At 38.8% G+C, this 21,311-nt stretch overlaps 1 protein-coding gene across 1 annotated transcript in view; it reads left to right on the top strand.

Moving 5' to 3' along the window:
• Positions 1–21,311, top strand: part of GRM5 (glutamate metabotropic receptor 5) — a 288,751-nt gene that overhangs the window by 222,482 nt on the left and 44,958 nt on the right. Inside the window, exons 5-6 of the mRNA XM_074860303.1 lie at positions 13,824–14,070; positions 19,259–19,427. Coding sequence (XP_074716404.1) covers positions 13,824–14,070; positions 19,259–19,427 — 416 coding nt within the window. The remainder of the gene's footprint in view (positions 1–13,823; positions 14,071–19,258; positions 19,428–21,311) is intronic.

The raw sequence follows: 21,311 nt of genomic DNA on the forward strand, positions 1-21,311 counted from the left end.
AACTGCCACATTTTGTCATTTTTGCAGAACAGTGGAAAAAACTCTTTTTCTCAGAAAGATGTGGTGCATTTTTCTGTTGTGTTTTTTTGTTTGTTTGTTTGTTTTGTGGGGTTTTTTTGTTTGTTTTTTATTACTTCTGTTATTTACCCTTTATTTCATGAGATTCCAAGCAGTACCAAGACAATGGGCCATCCTGCCAGTGCTGGGACATAAGGTGGTGTTGTGCTGGGCATTAGCCCAATCACAGCTCTAAGCCCCAAGGGACCTTCCCTCTTAAAAACGTCAATATCTTCCACACATCCATAAGACCAAGAAATGGCTTTAAGGATTGAAGTCTTGGATTTACATAACACAAAACCCCACCTAAGTCCCACTTAACGTTCATAAGTCTTTCTTTTGATTCAGGCAAGGTCGCAGAGGAATTTTCTGACTGAGATGGAAATTTAATCTAAGAACAGCAAAATCTCAATGTACACCTCACACTCAACTGACTTTTCTTTATTCTTTTTCTTCTGCTACCCTTCCAACACAGCCTGACACAAGTTTTATTTGCACTATTGACAGGTACCACATATTGAGCAGTAAACTTCATTGATTTCCCCATAATAATGTAGATCTCTTTCCTGAGATGTCAGTACAGTGGGCATGACTGGATACAGGCTAATAAAGACCTGGTTTCTATCACTGTGCTGTGTTAGCAATGACATTTCAACTTGACTTTTCTGGTGGTTTTTTTTTAAACTTACTTTTTACGAACACTGGGAGAATCTAATTTCTGTTTTATATGAAAGATCGGGAACTGTGAAATGTAGGTGCCTAGAGAGTCTTTTATAGTGCCTAAAATACAATTCACCACCACAAAAAAAATTATCTCAGAGGTGCAGAGAGATGTTATTTTAGACATGAAGTCACCCAGTCATGGATATGAGACAACTTAATCAAAAAGCTTGAATAGCTTGGTTTGAAGAGCAATCATCACTAGAAAGTTTCCCACATTGAGATCCTGAATGAGCCATAGCTCAACTAGGTTCCTAAAACCTAAGAATGTCAAACACACAAAGAAATGTGCAAGAATCACAATCTGCTGATTTGCAAATCATGAACAGAGAAAAGGACTCGTTTCCCAAATAGATTGTTCTAATTAATTTTCCTTCAGATTTATTGTTGTATTCAATGCTGGGCATGATGGCTATAGTAAAAGAATGAAAACCACATTACAGTAGCTTTAATCCTTTCTTGTTGCTGTAGGGTGGCAAATGTTCATTCAGTTGTGGAGTTCCCCAGATTAACAACACTACACCCAGCAATCAATTAAAACCGCCCATTTAATCAGGATTTTCACACAGGAAGTTGTTAGTCATCACGTTACTCAAGTTTTATAATTTTGATTTTGATCTAGACCATCTGTCAAAATTCATAAAAAGGAAATTCAAAAGCTGACATGCAGATTTACTCAATGACAATTTATTGTGTTGTAAGTGCTAAGACACCTATGCTGTTTTTTCTCCTAATAGCCCCAAAAATAGGCAATGTATGGTAAGTTAGGATGTATGATAAAGTGAAGAAATATTGAAATTAGACAACTTTGTGGATTTTTCATCAGGAAAGAAACAAATGTATTCTCTGAGAATTGCAGGAGTGAGAGATATTAATGTTGGGAGTTTAATCTCAAAATTAACATGAGTTTTTGAGACTGTCATGGTTTTTGAGACTGTCATGTTTTTTGTTTCTACCTCATTTCTTATCTCCCATATGACTTTGAAAATCATGTCTTTATATCAGTTCCTGCATTCATATTTGGTTTCTTAATTTCAAGCACTCAAAGTTTTGAGTCACATATTCCCTCAGTTCAGACCTCACAACTGTAAAGATGATACATGCCCTTGATGGTCACAAGCATTTCATAGACTGTCCTGACAGTTTCTGCACAATGATGAATATATTAATGCTGCTTCAGATTTATCCTGATAAGAAAGCAAGACTGTGCCCTTTACTTCATCTTAAATTTATTCTATTCTCCAGCAGCTACATTAAAAAAAAAAAAAAAATGCTAAAGGTATTTCTCAGGATTCCAATTAAAGGGATTGAGTTTACTGAGAAATGCTGGAGAGAAATAAAAATCACTTTTTGCACCAAAAGGCAAGCCATTCTTTACTTCTTCAGATAATGATAAAAAGATAAAGCTCATTGGTGTTGATAAAGTCATTATTAAATGAAGGTGTCTCTATATAAAGCAATAACCATTACTTTAGTGAAAAAAAAAAAAATTATTCTCCACTATCATGAAAAAACAAACAAAGGTTAACAGTATAAACAACTTATTTAAACAGCAAGAAAATAAGCACAAGGAGATATAGCTGAAATCTGAATAGATAGTTGACTTCACGTATGACCTAGGTACAAATTTAGTTGTTTAAAACATTGTATTTACTTTGCTCATCCCTGCCTAGTAAAATGGTAGGCCACATTTACCTCCATGACAGGAAATACATGAAGTCATAAGTCAATGAAGCCAGTTCTAGCGACTTGCGAGGGTTTTTTTATTTTTTAATATAAGCTATCCATAGACAGTGCCAAGCAGGCATTATTATGAAATGAAAACATGATTTAGTAAGATATGCATAATAAAACCATGAAAACAGACAAATAAAGAGAATCCATAAAACAATCCAAAATAATTTTTTCTCCATTCATTTCTAAAAAGTCTCCATCCTTTCACATACACTTAGTTCACACTGAGATGAAAATTTTAGCATCAAGCCCACTTTTCATTTGCAGATTTGAACATACTTACCTAATCTAAATGGGTGTCAGTGTTGTTGCTAAGTACATTGATTTTCTGCCCAGCTGGAGCACTACAGAAAGTGAGAAGTTTGCAGACTTATCTGACTTGATTTTCAGTGTAATCAGTTCCATGCCACAGGAGAGCAGCTACAAGCCACCTCTGAACACCAAGAGTCAGAGCAAAGAATTTAAAATGCACCTTTAAAAGGAGTTATGTAATGGCCTCCGAACACCAGGGATTTTACAAGAATTGGATTTAGCTTCCCCTCTGGCACCTGTCAGATATTTTTTTATTATCTAAGGCCACAATTCAGTAAAGTTCGTAAATAGGTGTGCGAGTTGATCCAGATGAGTAACTCCACTCAACAACCATCTACAGGTCATAAAAGGCTAATCAGTTCAAATTCCTGGTACTTTTCCCTCCTAGTGAGGGTGTTTTACAAATGCATCTTAACACCGAGCAGAAACAAAACCAAATGAAAGCAAAGTATGTTGTGAACCTCTGGCTCAACTGATGTTAGTGGAAAAAGTCAAGTCTTCAAAGTCACCAGGAGTAGGAGCATATTTATTACATTTACCAGTTTGTTAAATGAATCCTTTTGCCTCTGCTGCTAAGTGGTATTATTTTTCCCATGCTGTGTAAAAACCAGAGGCAGAGATGGAGCAGCATTTTTTTAGGGTGTTACTTAAACACAGAGCAAAACCAGAATACACATGCCAAGTATCTGTGATCTAAGTGTAAGACAAGAAAGAGCAAATAAACAGAGGCTGATGCTGATGAAGCACTGCAAAGTCTTAGTTTGACTGGCAGAGGTTACAGACTTCAGAAAAAAATGGTAATTTCATGTAAAGGAAAAATAGAAACAAGAATCAGAGGGAAGGTGATGGGGCACTTGTGCAGGTATTTACAGCAGGGTCCTGACATTAGATACTGTGGTTCACAGCAGCGAGGTAGAAAACACAAAGGGAGATGATGGAGGTGGGGTAATCATAAAGATCAACCACAGACAGGACATAGAGGGCACTGAAAGTGAGGAAAGCAACTTATGTTTGACAAGCTTGGGAGCAAGGAGCCAGTGGTAGTGTTTGTAGGGAAGAAGAACATACTCAATGTGATGAATAGGGAAAATGAGACTTGCGGCAGCATTCTGAATGGGTCTTAGCAGGACGCAGAAATCCAAATATTCCCTTCATGATTTAACCATGTGGCTTCTCTGAGATAAAAACACTTTTTCCAAGGGTGCAAAAATTGACCTAGAAGAAAAATGACCAATATATCTCCAAGCAATTAAGAACAAGATTAAGAGTGAAAGAGTTTATTTGCAGAAAAGGAGATTAGGGACATTTGGGATATATACGGGAAAAATTTTGCAGCTCAGGGTACAGAAGGGCACGTAAAATGTAAATGCAAAAATTACCTACCTGTTTGCTGAATCTCATCCAGCTCCAGCTACTTTTAATGAGGTCAAAAGGACCCACAGAAAGTCCCACAGTTTCAGCTGAACAGAAATTTGGTTTAACAAATGGCCCTTTTGGGTTTCCAGATAGAACTAAGGAATAAAACATGACTGTCTAGTCTGCACTGCAACATGATAATAATCTGTTGGTTAAATGTAAGCTCAAATGCCAAAGTTGGTTTAATCAGAACCCAGCCGATAAAAAAATAGGTGCTGTCAGAACAGAAGGGTATTTTCCGTATTTCAAGGAATGTGTCATATTTAAACCTCATATTCCCCAAATTTAGCATTCCTACACTTTTATTTTTAGATTGCAAATGAAAGCAAAACAAATTGAGATAAAATTCCTTTCTATTTTTTAAAACAGTGAATTAAAGGGCATTTTAATTCTCCTGAATATGTCCTGTCTGTCTCTCAGTTTGATACTTGATATATTATGTCTCATGCTTGGGCACTGGCAAGCTGAAGGATGGTCCAGCCCTCACTTTTATGGCCCACATTTCAGATCTGGAGCTCAGACACAGTTTATCACTACTCTTACAGTGATGCTGGGTCAGGTCCAGAAATTTCCAAAGACAGATCAGATGTAAGGCATAGATACAGATCTGAATTTTCTAGGAGCCTGATATAATCTGAGCCAGGAGCCTGCCCTGACACCACTATTTTTTTGACTCACTTAGAGAAAGAAGCAGTGTGACACTAAGAGTTGCTGTATGCTCTGTTATACCTATGTGAAAGACTCTTTGATATACTTTGATCCTGATTTTAACCTGTAACTCAAACCCTTGAATAACTTCAGTCTTGTCGCTGCTGTTATAGAATTGATCAAACTCCTCCAAAATCTGACTACAAAGCTACGTCTATTTTTCCTTCAATTTATGCTCCCTGCCTTCCTCCTTCCATATATTAGATATATTTGATGACATACCATGCTACTGTGGTTTTGTTCTTTGTATTATGATTCCTTTTCTCACTGCCTTTCTGTACCTTGAAAACTATCTGGAAGAGATTAATACCATTGTACAGTAGACCATGTCTCTCTAGCCTTAAGAATAAAAGTAAATTATAATTAAATGTATTCGTATTATATACATTTATTACTAGATGGATGAATTGGAGTAGCTCCTGTCATTCTTTTCTCTCAGCAATTTGACTTCCTATATAGATTCAAATACTTCATTCATATAAGCATGTTTGCAAGTCCAGAAAGTTTTATGCCAGCATTTAATGTGCTTTTGCATCTGTAGTGGTTGTGTTTCATTGTAATTTATGACCAAAGAAACTGAATTCTGTAGAAGGTGAAAGGATAGTAATGTTGTTAAGAAAATGGTGTGAAGAAATAGATATCTGTTTACTTACCTTCTCCTAGGGCTTACTGTCACTGTTACTCTTTTTGCTGATTTTACTGAACTTGACAACAGAAGCCAGACTTCCACTGGTTTGTAGGCTCCCAAGGATGCAGGTCAGACTCTAGTCAGATTTGTGAGAGCTCTGAACGTGTCTCACTCATGTAGGCTTAAACAGATGTAAAACACCAAAGTCAACTAAGTACTTCGAAAAAATCTTTTGAAAGTCCTCTCTGCATTTTAGGACACTGAATTTGGTCCCTCAGTCATTCTAAAATTTAACATTTTAGTGATAATCATCACATAAAATGTCACAGTGCTAGTGTTGGCTTTCAGTTGCAAAGAGTAAAAGTTAGAGTTGGTCAAAGCATTTGGTGAGTGGATTGCACTGAAAGATATTTGCTTGTCAAATATGAAAAATGTTACATAGCAGCATGTTCATTCAATGGCACACACTTTGAAAGAAAAGCATTGAAACGAGTCATTTTTTATTTTCTCATTTTGATAACACAAGTGTTTTGTTTCAAGTTTATTTTACATTGTTTCAGAGTTATGCTATGTTTTTTGCCTCAGCATCAAAAAGACATTTTCCAGTATTGCCAAATCTCTTTTTTTGCCTCAGAATTTCCTTTTCAGAAAAGATAAAATCCAATTTTGAGCTTTTATATTCATTTTGAATGGAAAATGACATTTGAACTACATGAAATTTCCCATGGAGCAGAAAATATCTCTGTTCTTCAGTCCAAGAGCCTGTAAGAAATTAAATTAGGAAAATAAATAAATAAATAAACGATTACATTTTATTTTTAGCAGAAAAATACACCTAGAACCTTACAAATAACAGAGAGCTTAAAGTTACTTTTTTCTTTCACGTTGCTTTAACAGGAAGCTGTGATGACAGATTTTGGAAAAGGTTCCAAAATAAGTCTTTTTCAGTATCTTTAAACGATGATAACTTAACTAGGCATGAACACTATGCTTTACCTTGGTTGATATGTACAACCTTTCCTCTATTTTATAAGATTCCATTCATTTCTTCACTGAAGAAACATGCATGTTTCTGGGATGACTGACTTGGTGGCATGCCATCCACAACACGCAGGTCCAGGGAAGGTTACTGATGTGTTCCCAAGGAGCACAACTGTGACAGCATGGACCCATGGCAGACCTCAGAAGTCACACACCAGATTCTGCAGCAGACAGGCACTACCATAACTTTGTTGCAAAGATTAGCCTATTGTCCTGGGAGGTTTTTTTGAGGTATTCACTAAGGCAAAGGAAAAAAAAAAAAAAAGGGCAAAAGGCGGGTTTGATCTTCAAGTACTGCTAGCAGAAAGTGAATGTGGGCCATATATGCTAGCAAAACTAGAACTCATTTCTGTCAGCCTCTTGTCTCTCAAAACAAGAATTAGCACAAAGAATCAATGAAGTCTTTAATGACATATGTATGGAAACTATATAGAAACAAAACTGTGAATCAGTCATGGAGAAACATTATGAGATAGTTGGAGACTGTAGGTGATATTTCTGGTTTTCTCTGTAATGTCCCCTAGGATTTTGTCATAAACAACTTTTTGATCACTGAGAAAATTTAAAATTAAAAAAAAAAAAAAAAAACAAACAACAAACCAAAAAACACTAAAAAAACAAAAACAAAACACCACAATTTCCCTTTATTTCAATGTTAAACTCATTGCATAGTAAACAAACTATTCTGCACTTTGAAAAATTATTCTTTCATATTCTGACCATATTTTATTCTCTTGTCTCTCTCAGAGAATGAAGAGGGGGACTGCCTAAAATGTAAAGTATTTTCACTCTTCCTTTCAGCCTTTCTTCATTCTTTAAAATTCGAAGTATTCTCAGCTTTGGAAAAGTTAGGAAGCATATTGACCCACGATAATTTTGCACTCTTTAACATCCCTGTTGATGAGGCTTTGTGATGTCACCAGCTGGCAAACAGAAAAAAAAATTATTTCCTCTTCCTTGAGGGTAAAAAGTAGGGGGGAAAAAAAGAGGAATGACAGGTTCTGCATCATAAACCCATAAATGAATGAATTTTATCGAGGAATGCTCTCTGTTTATTTGCATGCAAAGTACTGGAAACAGCAGCGAAATTTCCGAATTTGCGGCAGCAGTTCGTTTGGTTTTGTTCTTCCGAATCCGGGGAGGGGAGGGGGTGGTTTTGAGAGGGTTACGGCATCATTCCCACCGCCCGCCGCCGCGAGGTGGAGCCGCAGCCCGGCGCAGCGCGGGGCCGGGGCCGGGGCCGCTCAGCGGGGGCTCCGCGGGGGCTCCGCGGGGTCTGCGAGCGGCTCAGCAAAGCCCGAGCCGAGACTGGCTCACGTGGCACCGGGACCAGGAGCGCCTTGAAGTGCTTTCTCGGCTCCGTGCCCATAAGTACACTAATTGTTTTTAAACAGATCTAAGAAAATGGAGCGTGGCCAGTTGGAATCACTTTCTTGGTGAAAGAACACGTTTCTTTTCCATCATCTACATACTTGTGTTTTGGAGAAGTGACAAGAGAAAAGAACAAATCTGGACGAGGAGTTTAGTGCTGGGCAGTCTCTGCCTGGTTAATCACAGGTTCAAGGCTGCTTTCAGCGCCATCCAGGCCCAGCTCCCCATAGAAGCTCCCGGATTCACGCGAATGCGCTGCCTCAGCTCACACTCCATGGCTGCACCTGACGTGGCCTTCCCACGGCCCCCAGCCTTGCTTCACTTGGTATGGGCTAAGGCCAACTGGGGGAGTTCCAATAAGACCAAATGCCGGGTGTTGCACTTTGGCCACAACAACCCCCAGCAGCGCTACAGGCTTGGGGAGGAGTGGCTGGAGAGCTGCCAGTCAGAGAGGGACCTGGGGGTGTTGATTGACAGCCAGCTGAACAGGAGCCAGCAGTGTGCCCAGGTGGCCAAGAAGACCAATGGTATCCTGGCTTGTATCAGAAATAGCGTGGCCAGCAGGGACAGGGAAGGGATCTTACCCCTGTACTCGGCACTGGTGAGGCCGCACCTCGATGACTGTGTTCAGTTTTGGGCCCCTCACTACAAAAAGGACATTGAATGACTCGAGCGTGTCCAGAGAAGGGCAACGAAGCTGGTGCAGGGTCTGGAGCACATGTCTTATGAGGAGCGGCTGAGGGAACTGGGGTTGTTTAGTCTGGAGAAGAGGAGGCTGAGGGGAGACCTCATCGCCCTCTACAGCTGTCTGAAAGGAGGTTGCAGAGAGCTGGGGATGAGCGTCTTTAACCAAGTAACAAGCGATAGGACAAGAGGTAATGGCCTCAAATTGCACCAGGGAAGGTTTAGACTAGATATTAGGAAGTATTTCTTTCCAGAAGGGGTTGTTTAGGCGTTGGAATGGGCTGCCCAGGGAGGTGTGGAGTCCCCATCCCTGGAGGTGTTTAAGAGAAGGGTCGACATAGCGCTGAGGGATATGGTGGAGTTGGGAACTGTCAGTGTTAGGTTAATGGTTGGACTAGATGATCTTCAAGGTCCTTTCCAACCTAGATGATTCTGACAGTCTGTAATTCACGAGGTGTTGCTGAGTAGCACTGCGTGTGCTCGCCCTGCATAGCCCACATTTATCCTCCGCTGCGGTATTGCTGGAGCGTCCAAAACTGGGTCGCTCTCAGCAGCGTGGGCAGAAAAGGTGCAGGTTACGGTGCTCTGAGTTTACACCATTCTCAGACAGTTCTTCACCTTTGATATAGTCACAGACCTATAATACAGCTGGGAACACACAGGTAAACCCAGACATACAGAATATATATTTAAGCAGGAAAAAGTATGGATATTAACAACCTACTCCAGTGACAACAAATTCCTAAGCTGATATTTAATGAGTTTAACCATATTGCAAAGGTTCACCTGAATCCTGTAGATATATAGCTTTCTAAATGATCTATAGAATAAATATTTACATACTTAGTTTTCCCATGAAATCCAGGGTAATTTTACTTTCATTTTAGAAATAATGTAATAGCGCCTTAAAACTCCAGCCAATAACAAGCTCATTGCATTAAGGAGGAGAGAAGTAGTCCTCTTCCTGGGGAATATTTAGACTAAAGAAAGATGGCACATAAAAAGTAGCAGAAAGGAAATATTATTAGATGGGAAACTGAAGGATGAATGGGTTATCTGATTTGCCAAAGAAGGGACAGGATTTATCTGTGTAATATTTTGTGGACAGAAATGGCTGTGTGAGTTCAACTCTGGAACTGCTTCATGATCTCACAGCTTGGAAAATAATAGGATAAGCCCTTATTTACTTACCAAAATTACTTGGACAAGGAAGATAAGGAAATAAACAGAACAGAACTGAAGGATCTGCTCACATGCTCTAGCCACTGAGATTCCCCCATTTCTCAGAAAATCCCTCAGTGTTTGATCATTGTGCCACTTTCCTCATTAGGTATGATTTGATTCACTCTGCGTTCTTCCACTGCCTTGTACATCTTAATTGCAGGAGGCAAAATTTTTTATTTCTGCAGTAATTATCATGATACAGTGTTAATATTTATTAGTTCTGAAGTACTGCAGTACAGATTACTTTCTATGGTCATTTAGACATAATCACCAAATTCAGCACAGATTCATAAGTAGGTGGATACTATTCCAATCAAACAACGTTTGTGGAAAAATGAGCTATGTCCTGAAAAAAATTGTTCCGTCTTACCACAGAAAAGGTACTTAAGCCTCTCAAAATTGCAGTGAGAATCGACTGGAGACTTACAAAAAGAAACTTTGTACCTGGCCCACGTACATTGTCACCTCCGTACCTCCAACTCCTTCTGTCTGCAGCACCCCAGAGTGATGCTGGGTCTGACTGCAAACTGCAGGCTGGGAAAGATTCACAGCTCCGGGGAGGTTTACTTTAAACTGGCTGTAGCCTGGTGGTAAGGTTTGAACACCCATTTGCAGCTGTGGTGCATTAGGTGCTTTCCTGGGGCACTTTATTTGGTTTAGTGTCTTTCAAAAGAAATTCGATATGTTGCTCCGAAACTGTGACAGGTTGGCTTTGAAAGCCCACTAAAACATTCATGTGAACATGCCCTGTTTATCCCTACATGCCAACATTAAACAGCACCATGCTGACTTTTCCCAGCCCACAGGAAAGCAAGACATTTTTATTTCCTTCTTTGCAATTTTTTCTCATATGGGAATGTACAAGATGGAGAAAACCAGATCTTTTATAGATATGGGACTTTTTACTTTAATAGAAAAAGTTTTGCTATGGGTATTATAAGCAAGCATGTGGATTACAGTCTGTGGATATGTATTCTCTGCCCAGTAATTCTGTAGGAACTCCTCAACTTTATTAGATTTTTCCATTATTCTTGATTAAGAGTTTAATCGTTAAAGTCAATTCCGTTGAACATTACTGGTGTCATCATCATTAAATTCATCTGTGCCATCTCTCCATCTTGTGATGACCCTGTGTCAGGAAAGGTTCTTGACTGAAGAAAAGCACTTATGAATGAATTTAAGAATATCTGTTCAAATTCCAGCAAGAAAAATAGGCGTTAACACTTAAGTGAACAATGTGTGTAAGGCTACCTGAATTATACTTGCTGCAGAGATAGATGTAAAATATTTTTACTTTTTTTTCTGACTGAGAGACTACCATTTCACTTGTATATTCAGCCTTCCCTTAAAACCACTCACAGTATCACTGAGGGGAATAGGGTTACTTACATGCTTCAAGTGTGACGTGCCTAAGTACTTTGTGAAATGGGTTGAAAATCACTTTCAGACAACTATTTTTTTAATACTGGAATTTTTTAGGATTGTATTATGGCATATTAAGGAGCAAAAATTTTCTTTTGTCTCAGTTTTTGAGATGTTCCCCTTAGCTACAGTGTCCTGTAAACTGACAGGCAGACTTGGCAGGTGAGATTTGCCCCTGTATAGGAAAGTGAAGCAGTTAACATCTCGGGGAAATGTTTTCTCCAGCTGCAGGAAGTATATTAAAATTCTCAAAACAGCTAATTCCCTCACAACTCCGTGGACAATTGCCAGCAGCTTCTATGAAGAGCTAAGCAGCCTCATTACAAATCATCAGGTGAACTGAACAAGATTCAATGTTTAAAGAAAGTCAGACTAATAATTCTATAAAATTGAAACACAAAGCCCAGTGGAGAGTGTTCCTGAAAGAATGAAGTTATTACATATTTAAGCAATCATACACAATAAAGCAGCTGAAATATTGTTTCATAATAAATACTGTTGCTGATGCAAATCTGATCCATTCTAATGGCTACTATCATTAACTGCACAGTTTGTGAGCTGTTAATTTTGAGGATGAATAATTGGTTAAACCAAGTTTTGTGTATTGCCATGTAACACGCTTGTTCAATTTTCCACTTAATTTCAATTAATAAGGGGTTTACATGTACTCCACTGTTGCAGTTTTTATGCCTATTATTTTTAATTAGGAAAAAGCAATACCTTGGTAGAACAAAACAAATGAGCAACACTGTGTGTTGTTTCCAAGTTTTTTTTCCATTACAGATATTTCAAGCTCTTATCACTTAACTATCCAAAATGTTAATCACATCTCCTGAGGGTGACTGGAACTGGGAATGCCAGCTCCCGCACAAAACAGAAGGGAAAAAAGGCTCTCTCAGTCCCCTCATTCACTTACTGACCTCTACACAATGATTTTCAGTTTGAACTATGTATCTTTGCTACCCTTCCTGATGTTTTCAGTACTCCCACATGTTTTAGTGATTAGAACTGCATGGTGAGGTGATGTTCTTGTTCACCACTGAAAAGGTGAGCTTGTAGATGCACCTATTTTATGATGGGATCAATGGCCAGCTAGAGATTCTTACTTACCTCCACAAAAGGTGCCTAGACATCAGACTGGATGCTTGTCTTCTGGATGGATATTGTTAAACTAGATGAGTGCCACCCTCAGAGTCATATATAAGTCTTAATTTCTTTAAAGCAAAGAATTGTCTGTACATTAGTGTTTTCGTGGCCTAAATTACTCCTCACTTTGTGCTACTCCTGCAGCTCAGACGGGCAGGTGTAAGCTCCATCCCTACTGCTTGCCAGTGCCTCTATGGGAGGCAGACTCTCATAGAGCGGACAGAGAGGGTTATTTGCATTCCCTTTGCTCCTGACTGCCCACCCACAGGACTCCCTAGCTCCTAGGGATTGCTGTTTGACTGATAAAAGGAGAGTAAATATTCTAGTAGAGCTTTTTGTTTGTCTTCCCTCCAGAGCCAAATTTTTCCAGGTGTCTGACAAATTCCCAGCACCATTGATGCAGTTGCTTTATCTCTGACTCTTCTCACTTCCCCAGTATTAAAGATTTGGTGGCTGGAATGCAGCTGACAGCTTTGCTGGTGATATATGAGGCAGAAAACCTCCGGCCTACTCTTCCTTAGCTGGACTGGTGCTGCCAACAGAGTGAATGTGTCATTAATAACACTGTGTTATAAAAAAAAAAGGCCTTCAGGGTGCTGCTGAATGAATTTTTATTGTGCATTTCACAGAAGCTTAAATAGAAAATAGAAATCCAGACCATGTTTTAAAAGCCAAACAAAGTAAGATCAACCAATTCTGGGTAAATAGTCATTGCCTAACCCACATCATCAAACCCTTCACAGACATTTTAATTCATTCATCTGCACTGCATCATTATCCTCACTTCATAGAGAGGAGCAGGAGACATAGAAGTAGGAGAATTATTAGCACAGGAACTTTTGGTACAGTACAGGAGTTGTGCCTAGATCGGTCTGTTTGCATGGGATTGGTTCCCATATCTCTGAAACAAAATGTTGTCTACAAGGTCACTACAGAATAAACCCCATGTTATCATTTACACCTCAACAAAAGATTTCTGAGAATTTTGAGTGATTTCTGGGGGCAGGGACAACTTCCTGTATTCCCCAAAACATTATATTATAATGTTCATGATGCATGCTTTAAAAAACATATGGGAGGAAAAATAGTCAAAAAACGACATGTGAGGTGTGGAGCTGCACAGAGAAAGGCATCAGCTGGTTAGTAAAATATTTAAGGGGAACCTCATCTTTCATTCCTTTTTTTTTTTTTTTTTTTTAACATGGCCAGTGTGTGTACCAGTAAGACCATCTGCTATGAGCTGTTTAAAACTCTTTTCCTTTTTCCACCATTAACAACCAACCCACCAACAGGTGTCTGAAGAGTTGATCATATTTCAGCCCCATGTACTCACCACCCGCTTTGTGATGTTCCCTGTCAGGTCAGATGACTCTGAGGACGCAGCACGTTCAGGACTCCAAGATGGGCTTTGTAATCAATGCAATATACTCGATGGCATACGGCCTCCACAACATGCAGATGTCACTGTGCCCAGGCTACGTGGGCCTCTGTGATGCCATGAAGCCCATAGATGGTCGGAAGCTCCTAGAATCCCTCATGAAGACTAATTTTACTGGGGTTTCTGGGGACATGATCTTGTTTGATGAGAATGGCGACTCACCAGGAAGGTAATGTTGACATTTGTCAAACTATTTAATGCCAGACGTGTTAACTGTATGTAGAAGATGCATGCAGACTTGACATCAGAGCTAAGATCTTTTATTTTTGCAGTTCCTGACTTTCTGTGCTCGTTTTTCCGAAATAACTTTTTTTTTTTTTTTTTAAATGTACATTTTTTATTATGTTTAAGGTTAAAGACATGAACTTTCAGGCATACAATCTTCCTGCCTCAATTTGTGTTTTCATCTGTACCATTTAAAGTATTATTTCTCACTACAAACTATCAGACCTTCAAGTTCATAGACCATGATGGTCACCACAGCATTGTTCTCTCTCTCTTTGGGTGTTTAAATGTGTGTGTTTGATTGAGTGATAAGGAATCACAGCAGACATAGTTCTTTTATTAAGAAAGGTAAAACAATATCAAAAATATTGTATTGATTTGTGTGGGGGGGTTTTTCCATCAGAATTATTAAAAATCTGCTGCCATATCTTCCACATAAAGCTTTTCCAGTTGCGTAACAGACTAAACTATTAATTCATACTATGCTGCTATAAGCCAAATTGAATTTAAACTAACCTTCTTTTGCTGATAACTTAGGTACATGTATATGCATACATCTGTGAAATATAAGACAAATTTTTCCTTTTCAATGACATATATGAAGTATCCATAACAATGCACATTAAAAAGAGTAATGAGAGTTTTTCCTGGGTTTCTGCTTACTGAACTCTCAGAAGATGAACAGCAGGTGTGATAGCATTCAAAGTACATTTTTTCCCTGTATTTCAGTGGGTAGATTCCTGCCTCATTCACTGCTTTTCCTCCAGTTTGATTGGGGCAGCCCTTTCTCTGTACATTATTGGGAAGTTTTTAAACATCTTTGTGATGGCACTATATAAACAAATGACTAGATGGAAAATAGTTTACCCTCATTTAAATTTTGTCTTCTCCCACTAATGTGAACTGAAAGGAAAGCATTAACTTCCGAGTAGAGATGGGTAGGAAAAGGTAAATCCATTAGAATATTTTGACATTTCCAAAAATTTCTGCAATTTCAGAACTGAATTTTTTTTCCCATTTTATTTGAAAACCTGTAAAGTCAGCATTGTCCCCAAAAGAGAGCAGGACTGCCACCTACAAAGCAGTCTGTTTGTGTCTCTGGAGACACAAATTTTCAAACTCTTCAGACTCAGACTCTAAGGAAGTGCACTGTGAGCTGGTAGGAGAACTCAGACATAAATTGGCAGAAACCCAGGAAATTTTCAGATGGAAATTTATTTTTAGCACTGTTTTGGTGAGCAAGGCTGTCTTCTGCTAAACATTTCTATCTTTACAAATAGCTGAATTCTGAAGAAAAGTGCTCAGTCTGGATTTTTCTGACCAAATTCTTTTTAAAAGACTTGACACAGACTTCTCTTAAAGGATTCCTGTTTGGTTTTAATGGTGCTCAGATGCAGTGGACTGCATCCTACCTTATTCCTATCTGTTTCACTCATTTCTTGCAGAAAGACTGAAGACTGCCACAAATAAATTATATGTGGCATGCCACAAATAAATAATATGTAGCATGACAACACCAATGACAGTATCTAATCGTTGCAAAGAGACCTTTAGCTTTACCTTTTCCTTATGTTGGCATGCTTAACAATAATAATTTAATTCCATTTATTGCAAGGCATTTAACTGAATGTCTTGGGTCTTTTTAAATTCAGTTCTAAGAAGTTGTTGAAGGAGTTATATCACATGCAGTCATTTGCTCAGTCGCAGTAGGACATTAGTGCTTCACTGAAGAACATGGGGACACCATGTTGATTGTGCACCTTAGGGTAATGCAATTTTAAGAAAGTCCGGGCTCATTGGATTTGTGTGAGGTACAGTAGTGCTGTCTACTCAAACTACTGGACTGTGTGTGGTGACAAAAGTGGTCCCAGAGTTTGTTTACTTTTGAAACATAGTTCTTCGTTCCCTCTTCTCCTACAAGAGTCACATCATAAAATCCAGTCTGTGTCCTTAAATTAGCCAACACTGAGTCAAAATTTACTCTTTCATGATTAAGGCTTTATAGGAAGCTCCACCTCTAATGCCCAGGTTTTGAGTACTTTATAGTCTTTTGAGCACTGTGAAACTATTTGCAACAGCTGGGAGAAGGTGAAGTTATACTGGAACAACTCATCTCCCCTGTTCACTTATGTTGATAGCTGCATCTTCACTTGTTAAACGGAAATTTAAATCCTCACAGCTGTACTGTGGTGGTAGTGTTAAGCAGCAGAACATAAAAAGCCTTTCTGACCTAGATAGCTCAGGATTTTGATGTATAGCAAAAGGGCTTTGATATTATACAACAGATGATTAATCCCACAAGATGCTTTGAATCCTGGCCCTATTCCAAAGTCCTTTATGTGTATGTTGAGCTTTAAGCAGATAGACAGTGTAGTGGAGGGCTCGTTTTAGGTGAGACAGAAGACACGGAAAAAAGCAAATGAGTGTGGAAGGATTTCTCAGGAAGATAACAACTATCTGTAAATTCTATTGAAACACCAAAGAAGAAACTGAGAAGGCAAGAAAAGGCAATAAAAACAAGATACTGATGTTTTGGCTGTGCTACCAATAAAATATGGGTTTTCAACAACTTCATGGCACTTCTGATTTGAAACAAGTGTTTTGCACTATGATTAGGGCACTGCTGGAAATGTGCTATTACACCATCTGGTCTCTCCTATCCTAAAGTGACAAATTGTCCCTGTGGTATCTTAAGGAAGCTCCAGGGAACCGGTGACTCATGAACCTCCAGTATAGTAATGGACTTACTGAGACTGGCTGTAAGTATCAGTCCACCAATGCTGTTCTCCACAGAGAAGGAAGACACAACATATTGAGACAACAGTTTATTTAATTTGTTAGGTTTCTTTCCAATATTCCCCTTGGGATGTATGCATGGAACTACTACTGGAGCCATAATTGGTTTAGGTCCTGTGGCCTGTTAAGCATTGGCAGTACTTTCATTCATCTGCCCATGGAATTCTGAATTGACAGCTTTAGCAAAACAATACTCAGGGGAGTGTTGCAATGCCTTGAAAATGCTGCATGCAGATTCCACAGTGGCTTCTGGGCTAACTTTTTGGTTAGTCTATTTAATCCTTGAACAGAGTGTTACTATGCCCGTGAACCTCAGAAAAAAGACTTGGTTTATAACCATGCGTAAAAGCCTGTTTATTTGGGTTTGTGTATGTGTTATCTGGATTCAATTCAGTTGTGTCAGTCTGGCATTCACTTCTTCAGCTTTGATGAGGTCATTCGCAAAGCTGTGGACATTTCCTTCTTTATACAGGATGGAAAGTGAAATATTCCAAATTCCAAGAGTATCATATTTTTTTCTTCCTAGCTGTGTAGTTTCTCATTTTTTCTTGATTTGGAAAGACTCGAGAATCACATGATATGGGTAATATCATATTGCCCATTCAGTCAGGCTCCAATTTTATTTTCTTGCACAGGTTGCTTGCAGTCCTGATCCTGACCTATGTGTGATTTTGGCATTGAATCCTTGCCATAGTTTCCCCCCTGTGGCAGCTAGACTTTTTTTCCCGATGATCCTGATAATCCTTTGCATCCTGAGATCCATGGATGGAGAATATTATAGAACAGTTTTACTGTAAATTTTTTATGTCAGCATGGGAAAAAAAATTATGTTAGATATAGTATGGCTACTGTTTGTCAGTCTTGAAGATGTTTCCTCAAAACTTAAGAAAGATACTTGGGTATCTTAGTTAAGAGATTGATTTAATGAACTGGTTCTTTTACTTCTCTGTACATTGGACTTCACAAATTACACTCTGACAATATCACTCTTGATCCATCCCTGTCCATATGCTTTGCCCTGGGGACTAATATTGTTCCCGCTGCCAGGAAAAAGTTGTCTCCTCGTTTGTGAACCAGGCAGGTTTTCTAAACCTATGATTATCTTGTCAGTCTATATCTTTTGCTTATTTTGCATCAGTAAATTTCATGTTGCTTAGTTAGATTACTGCAAAATCCACTAAAGAGGAGGTAAAGTATGACATCATCACTTCAGAAGTTGCCCAACTTTCCAAGCATGCCTTACAATAAGTGCTAAAAGAACTGGACTGTAAGGGAGAAAGGTGGCCTGCTGTTCAGCATGCCAGTAGGAGGCTTGTGAGTCCTATGCTGCTCCACAGACTTTCTGTAAGACTCTGTGGGAGCTAAAAAGAAAGTAGGAGGAAGAGGAACATGAACCTGAAAACTCTGATCAGCTCTAGCTCTGCTCTTAACACTATTGTTCCCAGATAACAAGGCGATCTGACCCAAAAGCAGCCTAGGACTGAGGCATGAATACACTTTCTCTGTACAAGGAATTAAATGAGTTCTGATCACTGAGGAATTATATTAAAATGAAGGGGGTTGTATGGATGGGAGAGAATAACATTTGCTGCTGCAATGCTGTAGAAGAAAAAGGCAAAAAAAAGGTAAGTCTCAACTTCATTCTTCAAATGCCTGGACTACAAGGTGCATCTTGATAAGAAGAACACCCTGAAGCCTCCAGCAACTCCCAGAGTCTTGGAGTCTGTGCCTGAAGAATGTTGCCTGATTCCTTTCTGGGTGCCACACCAAATTGCATCTTACAGTCTTACAGCACAGGAAGGTATTTTTGATCCCACCAGCCTCAGTTGCTTCTACCTCACTTTAGGAGCTTAGCTTTCTTCAGGCTTCCTCTCTCAGGAGGGGAATAGGCATCTGCAGACAATGTGGAGTACTTACCTTTGGGAATTGCCATTATAGCTTTAGATTTGTCTACATCTGCTATAGAGAGAGCCTAGGACAACTAGGGTTTCCTATGCAGTTGGTTTCAGTACTAAAAGTTACACAGGATGAATCTCGTCTGACTCATGTCACTGTTTTCCTTAAATAAATACAGTCATTCTCAGAAGCTCAGTCACTTAACCCCAAAGGGTTCAGGGAACTTTCAGGGTGATAGAAGAAAACAAATTAAAATACAAAGGAAAATAAAGATTATGATAGCACAAAAAATATTGAGAAAGACTCAAGGGCAAGCATAATGCTTAAAATTTTGCCTTATTTCAACAAGCTTGATTTTGACTGTATAGTGTTCCTGTAATTTGAAACATTTCACGATGTTCTCTGCAACTCAGCTATGTCTCTCCTTTATGTTTCCAAAGATATGAAATCATGAATTTTAAAAAAATGGGGAAGGACTACTTTGATTATATCAATGTTGGCAGCTGGGACAACGGTGAGCTGAAAATGGATGATGATGAAATATGGTCAGAGAAAAATAATATCATCAGATCTGTGTGCAGTGAACCCTGTGAAAAAGGCCAGATAAAGGTAAATATTTTCTCCATTTACTTCAGTCGTGTAGAATGCATAGCCTTGAAATTTGAAAGCAAGTTTTACTTGACTCTTACATGGAGACAGCATCCCACACCTTAATTAAAATGCACAGACATGTATGTAGTTCTTACTCATATCATAGTCATCTCACTATTTTCAAAAGTTGCTGTTTTCTTGTGCTCCTATTTCTGTGAATTGCTGACTATTTTATACTTACATTCCAAATGCTTTAGAACAGGTATTGTTTGGGGTTTTTTTTCTGCATATTTTTACAGCATCTGATTCAGTGGAGTGCAAATCCCTGACTGGGACTTGTCAGTACAATTGCAGGTAAATTATAAAAAAATAATTGCTACTATTTCAGTGCTAGACATAGACACCTAGACTGGAGCATTATTACTCAGACCTTAAGTCTGTGGTATCATCGGAGAACACTGATAACTACCCCTACTTAGAATTTCAGAAAATGTAGGTAACTTTTTTTTAATCATACCTATTTTACTGCTTCTTTGTTTCCCAGGGTTTTGATTTTTCCTTCCTCCCTTTCTATCTTGCAGTAAGTAAGGAGAGTAGATGAATCTGTCATATATTAATTGTACTCTATTATCCTTCAGCATCCCATGACACTTACGGCAGAACAGTTAAAATACTGCAAATCCTTAGCTTACCTTGCAGTCATTTATATAAAAGCCTGTTGACTGAGGGGATGGGCATGGACAACAGAGTGGCTCAGACTGAAAAAAAAGCAGCTGTAATTTCTGACATGTCTCACTGGAAGCTGGATTACTTTTCTCCCATATTAACATGGCGTGACTGCAAAACTGAGAAGCAGCTAAGTATAGTGAGGGGCTGATGGGAGCCTGACCATGCTCTGCAATTTAAAGTGAATGTCTTCCGTCTGAGTTTTCAGGAGTTTTAGGACACAGTCACTGTGTTTTATTCACTAACTGGTCTTTGGCAGAGTCAGTAAGCGACTTTCATCAGACCAAATGTGTATGTCTTCAGTGTAGGAATATACAATTATATCAGATTTCTGAACCTTCTTTATAGTCAATGGAAATAATATATTATTCCAGATTAGGAGTCATCTCATCCTCATGTAGGCTTTGAAAACAGTTAAGATGAATCTTGATATAGAAACACTTCTTTTTCTTCACTGAACTCAGCCATGACAGCTGGTTGAGAGGAGAGCATACCTTCTGCAGACACATAAAGGAAGGTGGGATGAATTACTCCCAGAGTAACTAAACAGGGGTCTGATGTTAGGCTGCTCCAGCCACAAAGTCACATATGTGAGGGGACAGAGATGGACAGATAATAACTCAGAACTGGGCAGCTCTGAGTTCCTTTATGATCTGTTGCCACAACACAGGTGATGGGAAGTGTTTTGTGATCTTCATTAACAGTCTCCTTCCACCTTCTGCCCATGCTCTCAAGGATTCTCGCAAGAGTATTCTTCACTATGAAGCCAAATCATCACACACTTAGACACACGCTTGAAGTCCAGTGTCTGAAATGTTCTTTATGCTCCTCGTTATGTTATTGATTATAAATCTCAAGGTTTACTTCACAGTTCTTTATCTTCTTGGTCTTCACAGATGATAGGGAGAGCTTGACCCTCCCAAGCTCCATGGTGGTTTTTCTGCAGAATTCTGTGGGATTGAGTTATTATGCAGGAATTTGAAACATTCAATGTAATGATATCCAACTCAGCAACATTTGATACATCCATCTGAAGGACTTGATAAACAACCAAACAACCCAACTCTATACATTTGAAATAGCGTGGACATACAAATATTTAAATAAATACAGATTCAAAAGATTGCCCAGATGGCAAAGGGAAGAGTAAATAATATTTTGTTTTAAAAAGAATTG

This window comes from Strix uralensis, chromosome 2 (assembly GCF_047716275.1).
Source record: "Strix uralensis isolate ZFMK-TIS-50842 chromosome 2, bStrUra1, whole genome shotgun sequence".
Lineage (NCBI taxonomy): Eukaryota > Metazoa > Chordata > Aves > Strigiformes > Strigidae > Strix > Strix uralensis.